This window comes from Rhinolophus ferrumequinum, chromosome 16 (assembly GCF_004115265.2).
Source record: "Rhinolophus ferrumequinum isolate MPI-CBG mRhiFer1 chromosome 16, mRhiFer1_v1.p, whole genome shotgun sequence".
NCBI classification, from domain to species: Eukaryota; Metazoa; Chordata; class Mammalia; order Chiroptera; family Rhinolophidae; genus Rhinolophus; species Rhinolophus ferrumequinum.
In genome coordinates, this window is record NC_046299.1 from 36,463,341 (window position 1) to 36,481,937 (window position 18,597).

The 18,597-nt window shown below is 32.0% G+C and overlaps 1 protein-coding gene across 1 annotated transcript in view; it reads right to left on the bottom strand.

Moving 5' to 3' along the window:
• PCDH15 (protocadherin related 15) overlaps positions 1 to 18,597 on the bottom strand; it is a 714,179-nt gene that overhangs the window by 301,986 nt on the left and 393,596 nt on the right. The window contains exon 10 of the mRNA XM_033131356.1: positions 2,003 to 2,111. Coding sequence (XP_032987247.1) covers positions 2,003 to 2,111 — 109 coding nt within the window. The remainder of the gene's footprint in view (positions 1 to 2,002; positions 2,112 to 18,597) is intronic.

The window sequence follows — 18,597 nt, forward strand, 5'->3', positions numbered from 1 at the left end:
TTCCTGTAAGCAATCTTCATTTTACTTACAGTAAAAAAACCAAGTAGATTAATAGGATACACGGCTATATTTACTGGTCCCCTCTTATTTCTCAAGCCCTCTTTCTACTTCCTCCTCACTCCTTTCCAGTGCTACCAGCTTCCTTGATGTTATTCAAACCCACGTGGCAAGATCCAGCTTTTATCTCTGCCCAGAAAATCTTACCTCAGATATCAACATGGCTAACTCCTTCAACATCTGTAAAACTTTGCTCAAACCTCATCTTTTCAATAAGGCATATCCTGATCATCATATTTAATACTGCAACTTATATTGCAACATCTCTTCTGTATTTCCATTACCACTCATGCAGGCTATTTTTCCCCATTGCTTTACCACTACTGATCTTTTGTAATACATGCATTTATTTATTTGTTTATTATATTGTTTATCACCTGTCTCTGCTGCCAGAAAACCAGCTCTACAAAGTGAGGAATCTGCCTTCTTTCTACATAGAGTGGTCATTCGTTTATCGAAAGAAAGAATAAATGTAACTTTTAAAAGTGAAAGAAATTTATGAATGTCAGTGGATACCAGCCCACTCTAATAGCATGCCTCCACAAGACTATCTTTAAATTTCATTCATGGGACTTTGCACATGCTGCATCATCTGTCTGGATCATTTGTCTCCCATTTTCTACCTGGAAATACATCTTTCTGCTAAAATAAAAAATTTTTTCCTAAGCACCTCTCTTAGAAATCCAAGCACTCTCCTCCTGAGGGCCCTCATGATATGTGGCTCATACTTTATTTATAGTGTTTAGGGCTATGTGTTTTGATTTACTTGTTGACATGTTTCTAGCTATGGACTCCTTCCCTCCCTAATGTAGAACATTTATCTCTCATGTTTGTATCTACAGTATCTAGCAGTGATTGACATATCAACAAGCCTTCAGTTAATTAAATGAAAAATGCCTATATCCTTTTATCTATATGAAGGTAACTATAGATTTAAAAGAGACTTGTGCTTAGGTTCATAGAGCTTTTTTAAAAATTAATAGTCTAATATCAGCAACTGGTTGATGATACGTGTGTAGTTCTGTAGACCAAAGGCTTGAAACTGAATTACTTGAATTTTCTTTACAGATAGTATCTCTAAGTATGCTATAGTATCATATTTTGAATCTGTCTAATGTCTATAGGTTATTGTGTTATTATATATGTGTGTGTACACATAGGCTGGAAGCATGGGAATAGGAAGGGGTTGAAGGTAATGTAGAATTCCATTGAATAGTTATTTTTCAAGCACACTTCAAAAACAACACCATTAAGAGATATACGGTCTGTCTCACATGCATCTGTCTCTCTAGAGACTAAAAACCATACAAAGCAGCAACATCCATATTTTAGCAAAAGCAATTTGAGGGCGGGGGAGCAATTTGGGTAGCATAATCAAATTCTCATCAATTTTGCTTTGGGTGCAATTAGCAGTATATGCACAAAGATGGATTAAGACAGCTTCTGTGAAATTTTTGAAGGAAAAATTAGCCAAGGGTATAATGTATTACGTGCCCTTGGGCTAATTATGATCTTTCTCTTTCTCCCATATGGCTCCAAATGCCCTTATTTAATTAAGTCATATATTTTCAGAATCATGTAATTGTATTCACCAATGATAAAGTACTAGTAGAGCAAACAGTATAAGTTTTTCTACTGAGTTTTCAATTTTTTCTTAGAGAATTCTTTATAACATGATGAGAAAAAAACTACTAATACATAGATTAATCTCCTATTTATTAAAGTTGTTTTGCTTCTTCAATAGAAGTTTTTCTATTTGTTGTTTTACACATTCTACTGAAAGTAAATCTGAGAAAAATATATTTTTAAATTCATTTATACTTAAAAATAACAATTATTTCAAAAAAAATCTTTGTTCTTAAAGCCATTTACTCTGATGTAAGACAATTGTTTAAAATATTATTTCAGAATGATAACAGAAAGTAAAATATTAGCAGATACAAACCAACAAGGATGGAATAGAGGATGCCTGGCCTATCTGACGGTGGCTGAATATTCCGGTCCTGATCAACAGCTTCAATCGGTGGGGTAACAATGATGGGGTTCAGTTCTTCCTGGAAAAAAAAAAATTCAGAGAGTTTAGTTCATCTTCATTACTAGAACTTTAGGAAGAATCGATACTCAGTACAGTTTGGGAAGCTAGTTAACAACTGAGGCAGCAGTTAAACTTAGGTTTATATAACACCTTAGGGTAGCAATTTTAAATCTGAAGAGGGAGTATGTTGTCCTCCAAGTCAAAACAAACAGACATAGTAATGACATGCATAGGACTTTATACAGAAATTTCTTCTAAAAGAAAAGCAATATGTAATGCTGGCATGCTTTAAAAAAAGAGTAATGATAGTACCATTATTTACAATGTTTAAGTTTGACTAGATGATGTTATTACGTTTATTATTATTGTGATATATATACAAAAAGGTCGGACAATTAAATTCACCAAGTTTCCAATGTGCAATTATACGGTGGAAAGTCCGCAAACTTAATTGTCCTGTGTATATACTAGGTTTTGATGCAAAAGTAATTGCGGTTTAAAGGGTTAAAAATAATTGCAAATATGGCAATTACTTTTGCACCAAACTAATATATTAACTATAAGTCTATGACTAAGTTACATCAAGTTACTGAAGTTGGAATAATTAAAGATAATAATTGACCCATACTTTGGAGCGCACATGCATTGCAGTGGCTTTGTTGAGCTCATAGTCTCTAACAGGCTCTCTAAACACTATCAATATTATCCTAAAAATAAAGAGCTTTAGGCAGGGATAACTTGCTAATGTTCTATTCACTTCTTTAAATGTGAATTTGGAGCCATGGAAATTTAAATCAATATCAAACTCACTCCATTAAATTCAGATGACTACTGTTCTTCTCACACAATACAACACTCTTCCTAAACTCTTTCCCCCACTACCTGTTCTGCCCCTCTTCCTCTCCGTTTCACTCTTCTCCTTCTCTACAGCCCCACTCTCTCTCTCTCTCTCTCTCTCTCTCTCTCTCTCTCTCTCTCTCTCTCTCTCTCTCTCTCTCTCTCTCTCCCTACCCTTCCCACCTCTTTACCCTTCCCACCTCTTTATCCCCATCCCAAGCACACATGAACCTTCCCCAAAGTCAGTTGACACCCATGTAATACCTCTATTTCTCTGTAAATTGAACAAATCTGAGGCTCTCCAAAGTACATATGTTTGAATCTAGGAGTTAAGGGTTGATTGGCTCTTAGTCATTTCTCAAAGGAATCTGATTGTATCAGCCAAAGTCAGCTTACAGCTGACTGGTTCAATTCATGAAATCTGTGGTCGCTTTTCCAAAAGCATGGCTATACTCAGACCTTAAGAGTAATTTGTAAATCTCAGGATTTCCTGCAATCCCATCCAATCTTCCATAGTCAGGGAAATATACCAAGCTTTCCTAAATAGACTTCAGCTTTTTGAAGTAACTTAATTACTTACGTAGAATTTTAAAATATTGAATCTGAGCTCTTCTGTTTGAGGGCTAAATGTGAGCAGATCACAATACATAGGGCATCCCTGCTAGCTGCCTTCACTGCTTACTTCTGTGGTACTGCTCTGTGACCAATGTATAGTAGTTTTGAGAATAGGGATAGGGAGAGAGAGAAAAAGAGGTGAGAGGTAGAGAAGAGTGAAATGGAGAGTAAGAGGGGCACTGTTAGCTTTGAGAATTAGTCATGTAGTTTTAAATCATCTTTCTCTACTATCTGAAGGTGTTGCAATGAACAATGGAATTTTAATCATATTATTTAAAATTATATAAGCATTAAAAACTAAAAATAACACAACAAACAAAAACAAAAAGGAGGGAGAAGTGCTAATTAAATTGATCATCTTTCATACATCACATGATGAGAAATGAAGAAATAAAAAGAACCAAGGGCGCTTTTTCGAATTATGTTGGTAATCATCAGAAAAATTAAAAAGAGAAAATAGAAAACTGTAAATATCTCAGGAGGGTGGGTCTAGAAGTGAAAGTAAGTGGGACTAAAGATATTTATTTAAATTCATTCAATCCTGTTTGACTACATAAGTATCATACTCTGTACTATTTTTAATATTATAAACAAACAAACAAACAAATAAATAGAACTAGTGGGGATAACTTAAAAAAACAACAACAACTATTGGTAAAAGCTTCAATAAGTTTATGGAAAATCGGGAGAAGTGTAGTTGTCTTAAAAACTTATTAGGACTGAACTTGCGTCTTGTCCTATAATACCGCTGTGTTTCCCTAAAAATAAGACCTAACCGGAAAATAAACCCTAGAATGATTTTTCTGCCATAACGCATCTTTTGGAGCAAAAATTAATATAGGAACCGGTCTTATTTTCGGGGAAACACGGTAGTAACTAATTTTAAGAAAGTGTTTTTTTTTCCTTATGCTACCATTTATGAGTTTTTCAGAAAACCTAGTTTAAAGGTGAAAAGAATGAATTCTCAAATATGATTTCTAAGATTACCTCCCAACTAGATTCTGATCTTTGAATCTTAAATTTTTTTAACATTAGTAGTAGAGTCACACATTACATAATGCTGTTTCAGTCAACAACAGATTGCATGTAACACAGCGGTCCCATAAGATTGCAGTGGGCCTGAAAAATCCCTGTGGCCTAGTGATGTAGTTGACAAAATGTCATAGTGCAAAGCATTACTGTTTTGTGCCTTCTCATTCTACTAACAGTAATGTTATGGGCTAGAAATGCCATGGAGCTTCCCATAGATATAGCCCCTGAAAAAAATCGATGTTACCACTGGACTGACCCTTGGGCCTTTATTACAATTACAAGACACCCTTTAGCGATAATGATTAGGAAACTAAAGAAAAAAAGAGTTGATTACCTACAAGTTGTGGAACATACATGACATGCCAAGGGTCACATAGCAAGGTCAAAGGGAGAGGGAGAGAGAGAGAGAGAGAGACAGAGAGAGAGAGAAAGAGAGAGAGAGAGAGAGAGAGAGAGAGAGAGAGAGAGAGAGAGAGAGAACCCATGTGCAAGGGTCTGGCGTTCTGCTTTTATTGGGATGAGAGGCTAGTTCTTTATTTGTGAATTAGAAACATAAGAGGAGGGATTCAAAGCACAGGAAGAGGAAAAAACAAAAACAAAGCAAACAAACAAAAAGCAAGTAGCCCAAATGGTCAGTTTTTGAAATCAACCAAGATCTTTAAAACAAAAGATCCTTAATGGGGAACATGTCCTGACTCTTTGTCTAGTCCTGTGACTGCTAATGTGTTAATTTGAGAGATATCCAGCTTTGAAGTGGAGGCTTGGGCAACCAAAGCTCAAGTCAGGCACTTGCATTACAAAAAGAAGAGCCAACTTTGAGAGCTTACACTACAACTACTCATGTGTTTATGGAGATGCTGGTGTAAACAAACATACTGTGCTGCCGATCATATAAAAAATATGGCACATATAATTACACAATTAGGCTATACAATCTAGGTTTGTGTAAATTCACTCTATGATGCTTGCACAACGACGAACCTACCTAATGACATATTTTTCCATTGTTAAGTGGTGCATGATTGTACATAACATTAAAGGATGCTGTGTTTTGTTTAGGAAGATACTGTTAAACATTTAATACATTTTTCATAGACATAAGTATTAGGTTGGTGCAAAAGTAATTGCAGTTTTTGCAATTTTTTTAACCTTTTAAACTGAAATCAATTTTGTACCAACCTAATAGCATTTATCTGAGTGAAAAAATTAAATATGTATGAATTAGAAGAAACAACATAAATTACATGTATCATTTCATTGAACTTTTCCACCAAAATCTCTATAGTAGATACAACCAGGCTTTGAAGGGGTATACACGTAATGAAGAAAAACCCAGAGCAAAACCATTCCTTCGAATAAACAAGAATTGTATAGAAAGAACATGTAATCAATTACAAGGTTTGGTAAGTAGTATGTATTTAGTACACTTTTGTCAATTTGTATTCTGTTGAAATATCCAATCTGGTAAGAGATCACTATTCTCAAGTAGACTTTGCTGTACCTACTACTAAGAAAATAGGCCAATGGTGGTTATTGTCAGAACAATGTCCACAGTTCTTGTGAAAAGGCCAACAGTTCAGAGATGCATTTCTTTTGAAGAACAGATTCTCTTCTATTGGATAGCAATTACTGCTCCTTAATCCTCTTCTGCCCCCCTCATTTCTCTTAACTTTTAACTTTTTCCTGTTTGGATTACTGGAGGAAGTACATGCTGAAGAAATAAGAAATTCACGCATGGCTCAGATATCCTTGTGTATCTTAAGGAAAAGACAAACTGTTCCTCCATCATGGTATAATTGCAATAATTACCTCTTTACATAAAGCTTTACTGGTTTGTGAACAGATAATTATCTTAATTGTGTTTATAACCCACAGCCTAGCATCTGATAGTTTTCAACATATATTGTTAATCAAGTTGAATTCCAGGAGACATTAAAACACACACGCTCACACACACACACACACACACACACACACACACACACACACACAGTCCTGTAATGTTCTTTGGTACTTTGCCTCTAAAGCAAATCTGCTTTCTTGGTAGTCTCCTTTATATTGGAGAAGGAGTCATGTCTCCCGAATTCTACTCAAGCAAATGTACATTAAACGTGCATAGGATGCAGAGTTGCATTTCATTGCTGTTTGAACCATCAGCGTTAAATTCCCTGATATATTTAGTAATGGTACCTTATCCTTAAAATGAATTAGGTCCATACAAAGAGATTCATATTATGAAGATAATCACAGAAAGTATTAAATAATAGCAAAATATATTGTCTCCTGGAGAAATAAGGACTGTGGGATTCTCTGAGTATAAAACCCAGGATTATTCCATAGGGATACATGCTTCATGTTCATCAGTGTTTTGGAAAGGGGTGTTTTCTTTTGAATTTATCTAAGACAAATGTTTTCATGCTCAAGTGTTGAATTCTTCTGAGAAGATAACAGTAGACAATTAGAGTTTTGAGGTGAGCAAGGGTGGTTATTCCTTCTACAACCTTTTAAGGAAGTCCCAGTTCTTTATTCTTTTAGGGGTTTAAACTATTACCTTGCATAAAAGGTATGTTAAAAAAAAGATTTCAGAGGTAAGATACTTTCACAATTTCAGCTAGCGTCAGAAAAAGGAGTCATGGCCCATAGAACTACAGCATGCAGCCTAAGCTATCATCCCTTAAAATAAAAGGGCACACAATTCACTTGGTTCTTAAATCTGTTTTATGCATGGCTAGACTGTCTTTAAAATAACTTTAGGCAATTCTGTTATCTTTAAAAATTTTCATTTCACAAATGGGAACTAATATTGATAATGCATCATATAAATCAATGAGGCAGTAAATCTGAAAAGGAAAAACCCATATTTGACATTTAGTAGATTTGATCAGTAAAGTCGTGGTTGAGATACAGAAAACTGAAGCACTGTTTAAATTTTAAACGTTCTTCAACTCAGCATTTGAGTGATGTCTTCACATGAGTAACATACACACAGTATTACACTGAACTTGGTAAAGTATTTTAAATTAAATGAAGACATGATAGCAGTCTTCAAGAGTTTTCTATAGAAAGCTTTGCCTTGGTATAGTGGAAAACCCAAGAAGAATATATTCAGTGAGAACCCTGGAAAGGTGGGTTGAGCCTATGGAAACACATGTCTCTGGCATAGAAGCCAAACTTGGATATTATCTTCAATTATTATCATTCTTAATTTTGACTCTTTCAAATGTCCACCCTTCTATTAATATAATAATAGACTCATCATTGCTGAGATTAGTGGTCTCTATTTTAATCCAATAATAATCATGCAGATTTACAGAGAATAATTATATTAAAAAGTAAAATATTCATCATCAACTATAAATATATCTTAGCACTGATAATTAAGTGATTTGAAATTTTAGCAAACTATATAATTAAATATCTAAATTATTGAATTTATTATTTATTTATTATTAAATTGCTGTCTTTATTTTTTGTGTCCTTTACACTTAGGCACTTTTCTTCTTCAATGTCCTTTTTTTTTCCCCTCATAGATACAAAGCTTTGGTTAATATTTTACTATTTTGTAGTTCACTATTACTTCTACTACCATAATGATTAGATTCGCACTAAAATAAAGGATCAAACACAGTAGTTTCTACTGACTGTGGGAAGCATGGCTCATGCCATCCATTAGTAAAGAAATTCCAATATGCATTAAGTATGTTTCAATATCATTAAAAAAAACACTTAATATCCAATTTGTACTTTAAATATGTTAAACACTTCCTTTAATAAAAAAATAAGATTCAGACTACATGAAAAAAAATTCGGTGAACATTGTTATTCTCATCTCATATTATGTAGCAAAGGTACTATTTTCCCAGCAGCTTTTGAAAATGTTTAGCTATATTCTTGTGTGTTTCTATATGTTAATTGACAGAAAAAGGAAGAACAAATCAAACATGTCCCCACATACCCACAACAAGACACGTATATACTTGCACCACCATTTCTGCTTTTTTCTTTGATTTGTTTTGCCTTTTTTCAAGTGGCAAAAATATCAGATTGTCTGAAAAAAAGTGTCAGGTATTCTAAAATGTTCTCTTCCTTGTGAATATTCTCTATCCAGAGAATATTGTGCTCATCCATATAAAAATTTATCAAACACTCTTATTAACTGCATTTTTTAGTTAAATAAAAAATTTCCTTGCCTGTAACTTACTTGAGAGCAGGCATGAAGTCTATTTGCTTCTGGATCTGCAGCACTAGAAACCAATGTGGTGCACTGGGCATTCAAAAACTGTTGAATAAACATCTTCTCAATTTATGATTATTTAGAGTATTCTTGAGCCTCATAGACCATAGCTTTACTCTGGGCTCCTTTAGGCCATTCAGATATACACACTAGTCTTTTATAAGTACTTTTTTTGTAATTCTGAAATCTATGTTCTCATAAATTACTATATACAACTAAAGGAAAAAATAATGTAGCCATAAGATTAGATCAAAATACACAGATATGGGCTCAAAAGTGTTTCACAGAAATGGTCTTTTAACTAGTATGATAAACATTCCAGTAGACTGAGCGGTCAACTCGTGTATCTTATGTCAAAGCATTTCAAACTTACTTACCATGTTTCCCCGAATATAAGACCCACCCTGAAAATAAGCCTGTTACGATCGTCACCCAGACGGACACATTTAGGACATTATGACGATGTTCCAGAAGATGACACGACTGTATTTAAATAAATGTAGATTGTTGTACATGAAAAAAAATAAGACATCCCATGAAAATATGCCTAAATACGTCTCTTGGAGCAAAAATTAATACAAGACCCAGTCTTATTTTCGGGGAAATACGGTGTAAGCAGCAACGCAACTTTCCATTAAACTATGTAATCCCTCAGAGCCTGAATCCTGATTTGCAAAGTGACGTTAATAATATCTATATTCCATAATTGGTAAGAAGCTCATACAACAATGTATATAAATAAGACAGTAAGTGACGTGCTTAATACAGGAAAATTATTATAGTTAGTGTTATGAAAATTAATTATTTTTATTGTGTAACATTGGTTTTAAAATTAACTCCAAGTTATAAGCAGAGAGAGAGATGGAAATTTTTGCATTTCAAGCTGGAATCTTATTTGATACCAAATCTTGCTCGATTTCCTGAAAACAGGACACTGTCATGAATTTTGAAGGTTTTATTTAGAACTGCATAATTAATCAAATGTTTGAGAGTATGAAGTGCAGGGAAGGGACTATCTGTCATTACTATTTAATTATAAACCAAGATTCAGACGTAAAACCTGCAAAGAAAATTATTTAATGATTATACCTAAACATAATTTTAAGAGAGTGTATCAGGGAGTTGGATATTCACTTAAAATGAACATTTCATTTTACCTTATTTACTTCAGTTAAATTCTTTTCTATAGATACAGACACATTGCAGTTTTATATCTAATTTATAAACTCATTCCCTACTCTTTTGTTTATAGAAATTTTGTCACAACTCATTAATTTATTAGTATTCAGATAATTTATATACGTTATTAAGAACTTGTGTGCAAAAACTCTATCATTGTTCAAATTGCATAAAATAAATTTGATGAGAGTTCTGGAACTATTGAGATCACAGTCATTGAGATGAGGACTCAAAGTACATGTATACAAGATAATCTAGAAATATTTATTATAAAGACATCTATCAATAAATATTGCAAGAGTTCTGATAGAAAACACATCTTCAAGTATTACGAGTGAGTCATTCAAAATAACAAGAATCAGAGATATCCAAGCATGTGCAATTTAAATAAAGCAAATTTTAATTCATACATCCACGGTGAGACAGGTAGAGATAAAGGATATGCTTGTATCTGATAGAGGCTGTTAAAAAATTGATGATAGATAAATAGGTAGATAGATGATAGATAGATAGATAGATAGATAGATAGATAGATAGATAGATAGATAGATAGATACATAGATACATAGATAGATACATAAATAGATACATAGATAGATAGATAGATGGATGATAGAATCCACGGATATTTTGAAGAACATCATCAACGTGCCTCAAAAACTGTGTAGTTTAATTCTTATATAGTTGGCAATGGAAAACTTCTATAGGTAAATAACAAAAGTACTAATTTTAGTTTTTCTGATAAAAAATAATCCTAGAGTATATTGTTAGTATAGAAAATGCAAAGAAAAGTATTTAAAATCCTACAACTCAGGGATAACCATTACTAATATTTTAAGGTATTATCTGACAGTATTTATCATCTACCTATCAAATATCTACATATTATACTTACACATGTGAAATTTCACCACTTTGCATACATACATTTCGTTGATTATTTTTACCTCACATTATATCATAACCAGTGTTCTAAGCCAATACATATGCTTTAAAAACACAATTTACAATAATCTGCAAATTCCACTAATATTATAAGTTAGGCTCTATAGTTGTACATTTAAGTTGCCTATATCATCTTGGCAAAATATAATATGTATTTATTATTTTGTTGTGCTCTTAATTATAGTCATAGGTTAGATTTCTGGATGTGGAATTTCTGGATCAATGAATGAGGACATCTTGAACTCTTTTGTACAAATTGCCAGATGGCTTTCCAGAAATATCATAGTAATTTGTTTCTTCCTCAGTAGTGTGCAAGTATTTTACAATAACACACAGTTGTCAGTATGATAGGTGATATATTTCTAGACTATCGCTCAACAAGTATAAGGTTTAATTTTGTATTTCTTTGGTTGTTAGCATAATTTATTTGATATATTTATCTGTGTTTCTTCTGTTCATTTACTTTACTATTTTATTTTCTAATTTTTATATTTTATAATTTTATTTCCATGGCGTAAGTGCATAGCACAGAAATGAACACTTTGTCATTAGTCTTACAAATATTTTCAATTTGTTGTTTTCTTTTTAATGTTGCTTGTTTTTGACTTCTAGGAACTTGGAATTTTTATGTACTCAAATAAATCCCCTTTTCTCTTTTTGATACCTGCTTGGATAGTCTTTCACCACTTGAAAGTTACATAAATGCTGAATTATATTTACTTTCAGGTATTATGATTTCAACATTTAAAATTTAATGCTTCAATCTAATATTCTCCAACCTGTTGCTGAACTTTAATCTTCTTTTTATTTTTTTAACAAAACTAAAACTAGTTATAAAAACTCTGTTTGCTTTCCCTCTTGTTCTCTGTCTTAAATGTACATGTATATAAAATTTAATATCCTTTGAAAACCTAAAGATCTTATATTTCTATTATATTCTATTATATTGTCTATAAAATCTTAATTTTCCCATGTCTACAGTGATTTAAAATAGAAATTCAAATTTCCTCTGCTAAGACCTATGAAGTTTAGGAGTGTGAGTGTGAGTGAGTGTGTGTGTGTGTGTGTGTGTGTGTGTGTGTGAAAACTAGATGTTGGAAAGACATGCAATGACTTAAAATAAGGAATTAGGTTCCAAATATTCTGGATTTATAGAAAACTTGCCACAAAAATTGGTGGAGATAAAGATGATGGAATGACAAACAAGAAAATACCATCTAATTGCATTTGTTAATGTCTCCGATTCGTCACACTTCTATCCTTCCAATTTCCAAAATGCACACACACACACACACACACACACACGCACGCACGTACCGCACAAAACTGCTGCCTTAGTTAATAAAAGTTGAGAATAGAAAACATAACTATTTTTATACTACATTTTCTTTAAGAATTATTTTACATTCCTGAATTCAGTTCCAAATATAAAGACAGATATTGGTATAGATAGAGATATATAAATTAAAGTTTTATTCAATTGTATTTAGATTTTATTTTGTTTTATTGGTTTCAATGTTCATGTCTAAATATTTAAACTGTGATTTAATTATTTTAACGTTCTTTATTTTTACTCAACAGTCCACTGACATATGTCCTTGAATATTTTGTTTAGTAAGAAACTGAGTCCCTGCATATATAAGAATATTAATTGTTTCATAAATGAATGAAAATTTGACTCAAGTTTTGTTTTTTTATTCACAAATGTTTCCTCTAATTGTAAACTTTCCTCCATGGTTTGCTAGCTTTTATTTCCATGGAGCAGAAATCTGGGTTCTACCTAATATTGGGTTTCTTTGTATTTTCTCTGTATCTGTCTTGCAGAAATTTGCTTTTATTTTTAAATAAATGTAACATATCTGGATTTTTTTTTTAATATTAGTCTCTTTACTGTGTTTCATGCTTTGAATAATTTCAGTTATCAAACATAGGTGCTTTATAAATCCCTAAGGTTTTTTTTTTTCTTTCTTTGTTTCTACTGTATCTTTGTTATTGCACTTGCTCACTTTACCTAGTTTCTTTATCAACACAAATCGATTATATTTTTATTTGGCCATCTGATCATTATTGTTTTATTCCCTTTTTCAATTTCTCTATAATCTGAAAGAATTCTAAAACATGTAAGGGAGAACTGTGATATGGTAAGAGTACTATTTTGTTAAGTGGGAAGACGCAGCCTGAGTCCTGTCTTTAAGTTACTAGCTTCAGTGAGCTTTACCCTTTGCTGATCCATAAAATAAAGAGGTATATTACCTTCTTTACTAAGAGATTGGTAATTAACGGAAGAAATGCTTGTAAAAAACTATTGAAATCCTTCTAGCAAGTTCTAAATAAGTATCAATTATTAACAATAATTATTAACAATTATTAACAATTAACAATATTGCATTCTTCAGTTCTATATTTTCTATATTTAATCTCTTTAATTTTATTATTCCAGTTTTCTTCTCTATCAGTACCTTCATTTCACCTTTACTCTCACGTTTCACGTCCTTCCTTATTGAGTTTTTACTGAACTTCAACATTTTTAAAGTAAGTAACTTGTTTTGTATAATAACTTTTTATAAATATGTATTTTTTTTTCTTTTTATCCCGAATATAAAATGTTTTCCTTGAATACTGTAGGGTTTTTCATGGGATTCAAGTATGTTTGAACACTGTAATTGCACTTGCTCACTTTACCTAGTTTCTTTATCAACACAAATTGATTATATTTTTATTTGGCCACGTGTTATTAGGTGGCTGACTGATGCCTTTGTGATTATTAAGTTCCCATTTTTCTGTGGTGGGGACCTAAAAATCTATCTTTATCCTTGACTGTACTTTTTCCACTCTCTCTTTCAATACTGCAGTGATCTTATACTAGTCCTGGCAAAAATCTGACTTAGATTCCTATTCCTTGTTTTCAATGTGGATGCAACTTCTCATTGTTGTTTTTTTGGTTGTTGTTTGTTTGTTTGTTTGTTTTTTGTATCCCCACAAGTATTTCAGTAAGGCCATGGATAAAGGTAAATAGGTACCTACAAGCTATCTGCCATTTCAAATCAGACCTTTCTATTCTAGGCTTATGAACAAGAAAATGGCAAGATAAAAGAAGTGTTAGAAACATGTTTTCATCTGTGAATAAGATTGACACTTTGAGGGAAAGACTTCTCCTCTAATTTATCCAGCTAAGGATAATGGTTCATTGCTCTTCATCCTCAAGGCTTTATTCTTTAATTTGCATTAGACTATTGCTCAGAACTCTCACATTCTTAGTGATCATAGTGTATCCTACAGCAGCACAGTCTAAAGGAAAGCATGCTGCCACCAGAGCTTATTCAATAGCCAGATGTCATTCAACAGCCAAAATCTTGGTTTCTTATTGAGTAAACAATGTTTGAATATTTACAATGTGTATGACACAAAGAAAGCCATTAACAATGAAATAAATAGTAATGGTCTTTCTCTTCAATGTACTTATAGTCTTATCAGAAATAAATTTATACATAAATAGAATAATTAGATATTTAACAGTCAACATTTATTGAATATTAACCTTGGTCTCTCATTGCAAGGGACTGTAAAAACATCCTTTTTTTTTTAAGTTGAGAAAAGCTCTGTGATTAAATTGATTTGATATTGATTGATATAAATTAACGTTACTATTATAAACTTAGAATGCTGAATTTCAGAAAGATTAAGCATTCATGTAACTAACTAATGAGATTTGGAGCACAGTTTCAGACCTTGGTCTTTAAGCTCTGGTGACAGAATGCTTTCCTCTAGACTGCTCTGTTCTAGGACACACTATGATACATTAAGAATGTGAGAGTTCTGAGCAACAGTCTAATGCAAGTTAAAGAATAAAGTGGTGAGGATGAAGAGGAATGAGGAATTATCCTTCTACCTGGAAAAGTTAGAGGAGAAGTCTTTCCCTCAAAGTGTCTATCTTATTCACATCATTTTATCTAACACTTCTTTTATTTAGGACTAAACTAATTACAGCATGATAGAGCTGACAGGAAAATCCAAAGGAAGAGAAAAAATTTAAGAAAAAAGTTACTGGTGATAAATTTTACTGGGAGTTGGGTTTACTGAAAAAAAAAGTTCATAATTTAGAGCTGGAAATTAAAAAAAAAAGAAATATGGAAACATGAGTGGAATTCATTCAGTGTTTTTATATTAATTTTCACATATTGATTAGACCTTTATTCTATATGAGAATATTGAAGTGATAGCATTTTTCCTCATCTCTTTGATATGTTATGTAATATCAGATGAACATAAAGTAGTCTTTACTGTCAGCATATTCAAACACTATTGCAAATAGTAATAATAACAATATTCTCTTTCATTAAGTGTATTGCCTGGCAAATTGTAGATGGTTCATGAACACTGAGAATTTTGAGAAATCTGTAACAGCAGTGGACCATAGACTTATAGTTCTATATAATGTAGAGTATACACCATACAATAATTGTTCCACAAAATACAGTCTTTTGCTATATCATGACATTTTTTTTCCTCTTGTAGTTTGATAGTTTAATTTGATTTGCCTGAAATATCAAAAGTATTTCAAGCATCTTTCATTATGCAGTTCATGTATAATGACATTTTTACAGTGTCAGTTATACAATCATTTCTGAATTTTGCCACAAATATGAACCATGTAATATAGCAGCATTTGAATTCTGTATTGGTTTCCCTTGTTGTTTTAAATTCTACTGTTAATAATATTATTGTGAATTTGGAGATACAATGGAAACTCAAACTTCAATCAAAAATAATTTAATGATCAGATGCTTCTAAGAAGATGGATATGGTTTGTATAGAACAATTATTATTAAGGGTAATAATTTATAGCATTGTTTAGATATTTGAGCCCTATATATTCCTTTCTACAATCTAATGCCAAATGAGGACTTGTCAAGAGCATCACTAAAATATTTTGTTAATTAAAAACAAAAATATTAATTTGTTTTTGTTGTCTTGTACCTTGTGTCCTGGTTCTTGTATCTGAACCAGTGAAAAAGAAACATTAGTGGTTTGTAGCTTGATTTCATATACAAAATTTAACTTTTAGGACTGTTAAAATAATTTTTTTTCTTAGAGCACAATAGTATTCCATTGTGCATATATATATCACAACTTTTTTATCTAATCATCTATAGAAGGACACTTTGGTTGTTTCTATGTCGTGGCCACCGTAAATAAAGCTGCAATGAATATCAGAGCACATATCTTTACAGATAAATGTTTTCAGATTTTTGGGTAAATACATAAGAGAGGGATTGCTGGGTCATATGGTAATTCTACTCTGCCATAAGAAAAGATGAAATAGTGCCATTCGCAACAACATGGATAGATCTTGAGATTATAATGCTGAGCGAAATAAGTCAGACAGAAAAAGTAGAGAACCATATGATTTCACTGATATGTGGTATATAAAACTGAAAACAACAAAAGAACAAGAAAAAACAAATGAAGAAACAAAACTCATAGACACAGACAATAGTTTAGTGGTTACCAGAGTGTAAGGGGGAAGGAGGATGGTAGATGAGGGTAAAGGGAATCAAATATATGGTGATGGAAAGAGAACTGATTCTGGGTGGTGAACAAACAATGTGATATATAGATGATGTATTACAGAATTTTACACTTAAAATTTATTTAACTTTGCAACAATGGTCACCCAATAAACTTTCATTAAAAATAATAATAATTGTGACATCTTACTATACTGATATTAAAAATTTTAATTTATACATTAAATTATGGTACAAATTCAATAATATATATATATTTCTTTTCATGACGTGTTTGAAAATGATTCATTTATTGTTTTTTAACTTAGATTTTAGATACCAAATACTGTGTTTTTAATTTAATAGACCATATTGACATTTAAAACTAGCTAGAGAAAAAAAAAGCCAGTGGAATTTCCCAGTTATATTTAATCTGATAAATTGAAATTCTTAAACATAAAATCCATTTCTGCATCAGCTTTGGGAAAAATTGCAGTAATTATAGCAGTAATTATACCTCCACTCCCATTTTTCTCTGTAGAAAAATTCTTGAAATTAATAAAATGGAGAATATAAATAATTTAGATGAATGGTATCATTATATATATATAATATTATACATTATATATAATATATTATATAATTATATAAATATATATAATATATTATATATTATATATATGTGTGTGTGTGTGTGTGTGTGTGTGTGTGTGTGTATATATATATATATATATTCTATCCCAGTCATTGAAAAGACTAAACTTTCCCTACTGGATGTTGATTTGGAACATGAAATACTTTAAACTTTTGGTCTGTTTCTTGTTATTGAAAGTTGGGTGAAGAAAAATAAGTATCTTCTTGTTACCAAGACCTACTGTCTCACCCCAAGGTCATTCTGCATGACTTAATCAGCAAGGGGGGAAATTTGTAAAGATTATGCAAGCCTCCTCTTGACAGATAGAAACAGTATAAAACACTAAAATGGAAATAAATGAACAGGAGGATACTAGTGCAACAAGCTTTTAATGCTTTATAGAGTTTGCATTACCTAAATTTCCTAAAAATATAAGGTGAGCAAAAATAAAGGCTCATTTTTTGACAGACAGTCTTAGTGGGATTGTATCTGCCTCACTGAACAGTATAAAACACTTGGCAGAGAACATATAATAACAGCCTATAACGTGATTTCCTATGCACTCTTACTCAACTGCCACAGCTAGCTTCTGAGTCACATAACAGGATAGAAAATTTCCCCAAACTAAACCATTAGCGACATTTAAATCCCTCAGAAAACGGAAAGGCCCTGTAGGAGTTGGCTCATTTTGTAGAAGCACAAACTGAAACACTTAGTTTTCATGCTTGAAAGAAATATGACTCAGGCTTGTGTTCAGACCTCTATTTTCTCCTTGAAATAGAGGCTACTACGTACCTTCAACCACAACATGGGAGTCGTGGATAATTCTGGATGCTGGTGCCTGCGGGACACTGACAGATGCTTCATAAATCTTTATCAAATAGCATTCTTTATATGTGCCCACAGGGTCTCTTGGAAGCATCTGCTATACTTTTCCATTTTTCTCCAAAAGTTCAATGTAACATTTTTTAGTTTTTTTTTTTTTTTTTTTTTTTCCCTCTCCTATTCTTGGTAGTAAGTTTGTCTTCCACATAGGATGCATTGATTTCCCACTATATTGGCTATTACATTACATTACACTTACATTAGAAGTATATGTTTAAAAACATCACAGCTCTTGTGCCTGGCCTCAGAAAGTGAACGTAATCATAATACATGCTGATAGTACTAAATAATCTGAGTTTTAGAAAAACACTTCAGGAAAATTTTATATACAATACAGTGTTATGTAAACCATTCTAAGCCTTTCTAATGATCTTTCCCACTTCCTCGCCTTTATTTCTTTCTCCACAGTCTTAAAAAAGACAGAGATGATGGGCAACATCTCACAAGAAGTAGCATGCACATGTTACTTCTTTAATGACCTTACTGAACAACTATTTATATTACATTTGAATTTACATTGCACCAGCCAACTCTTACCACTTAAGACTTCTTTAGGTATTCTTTTTATTCTTACTGTTGGAAACCATGATTGTATTCTTGGGATGAAATATATTCAAATATCAAAATTTGAATAATT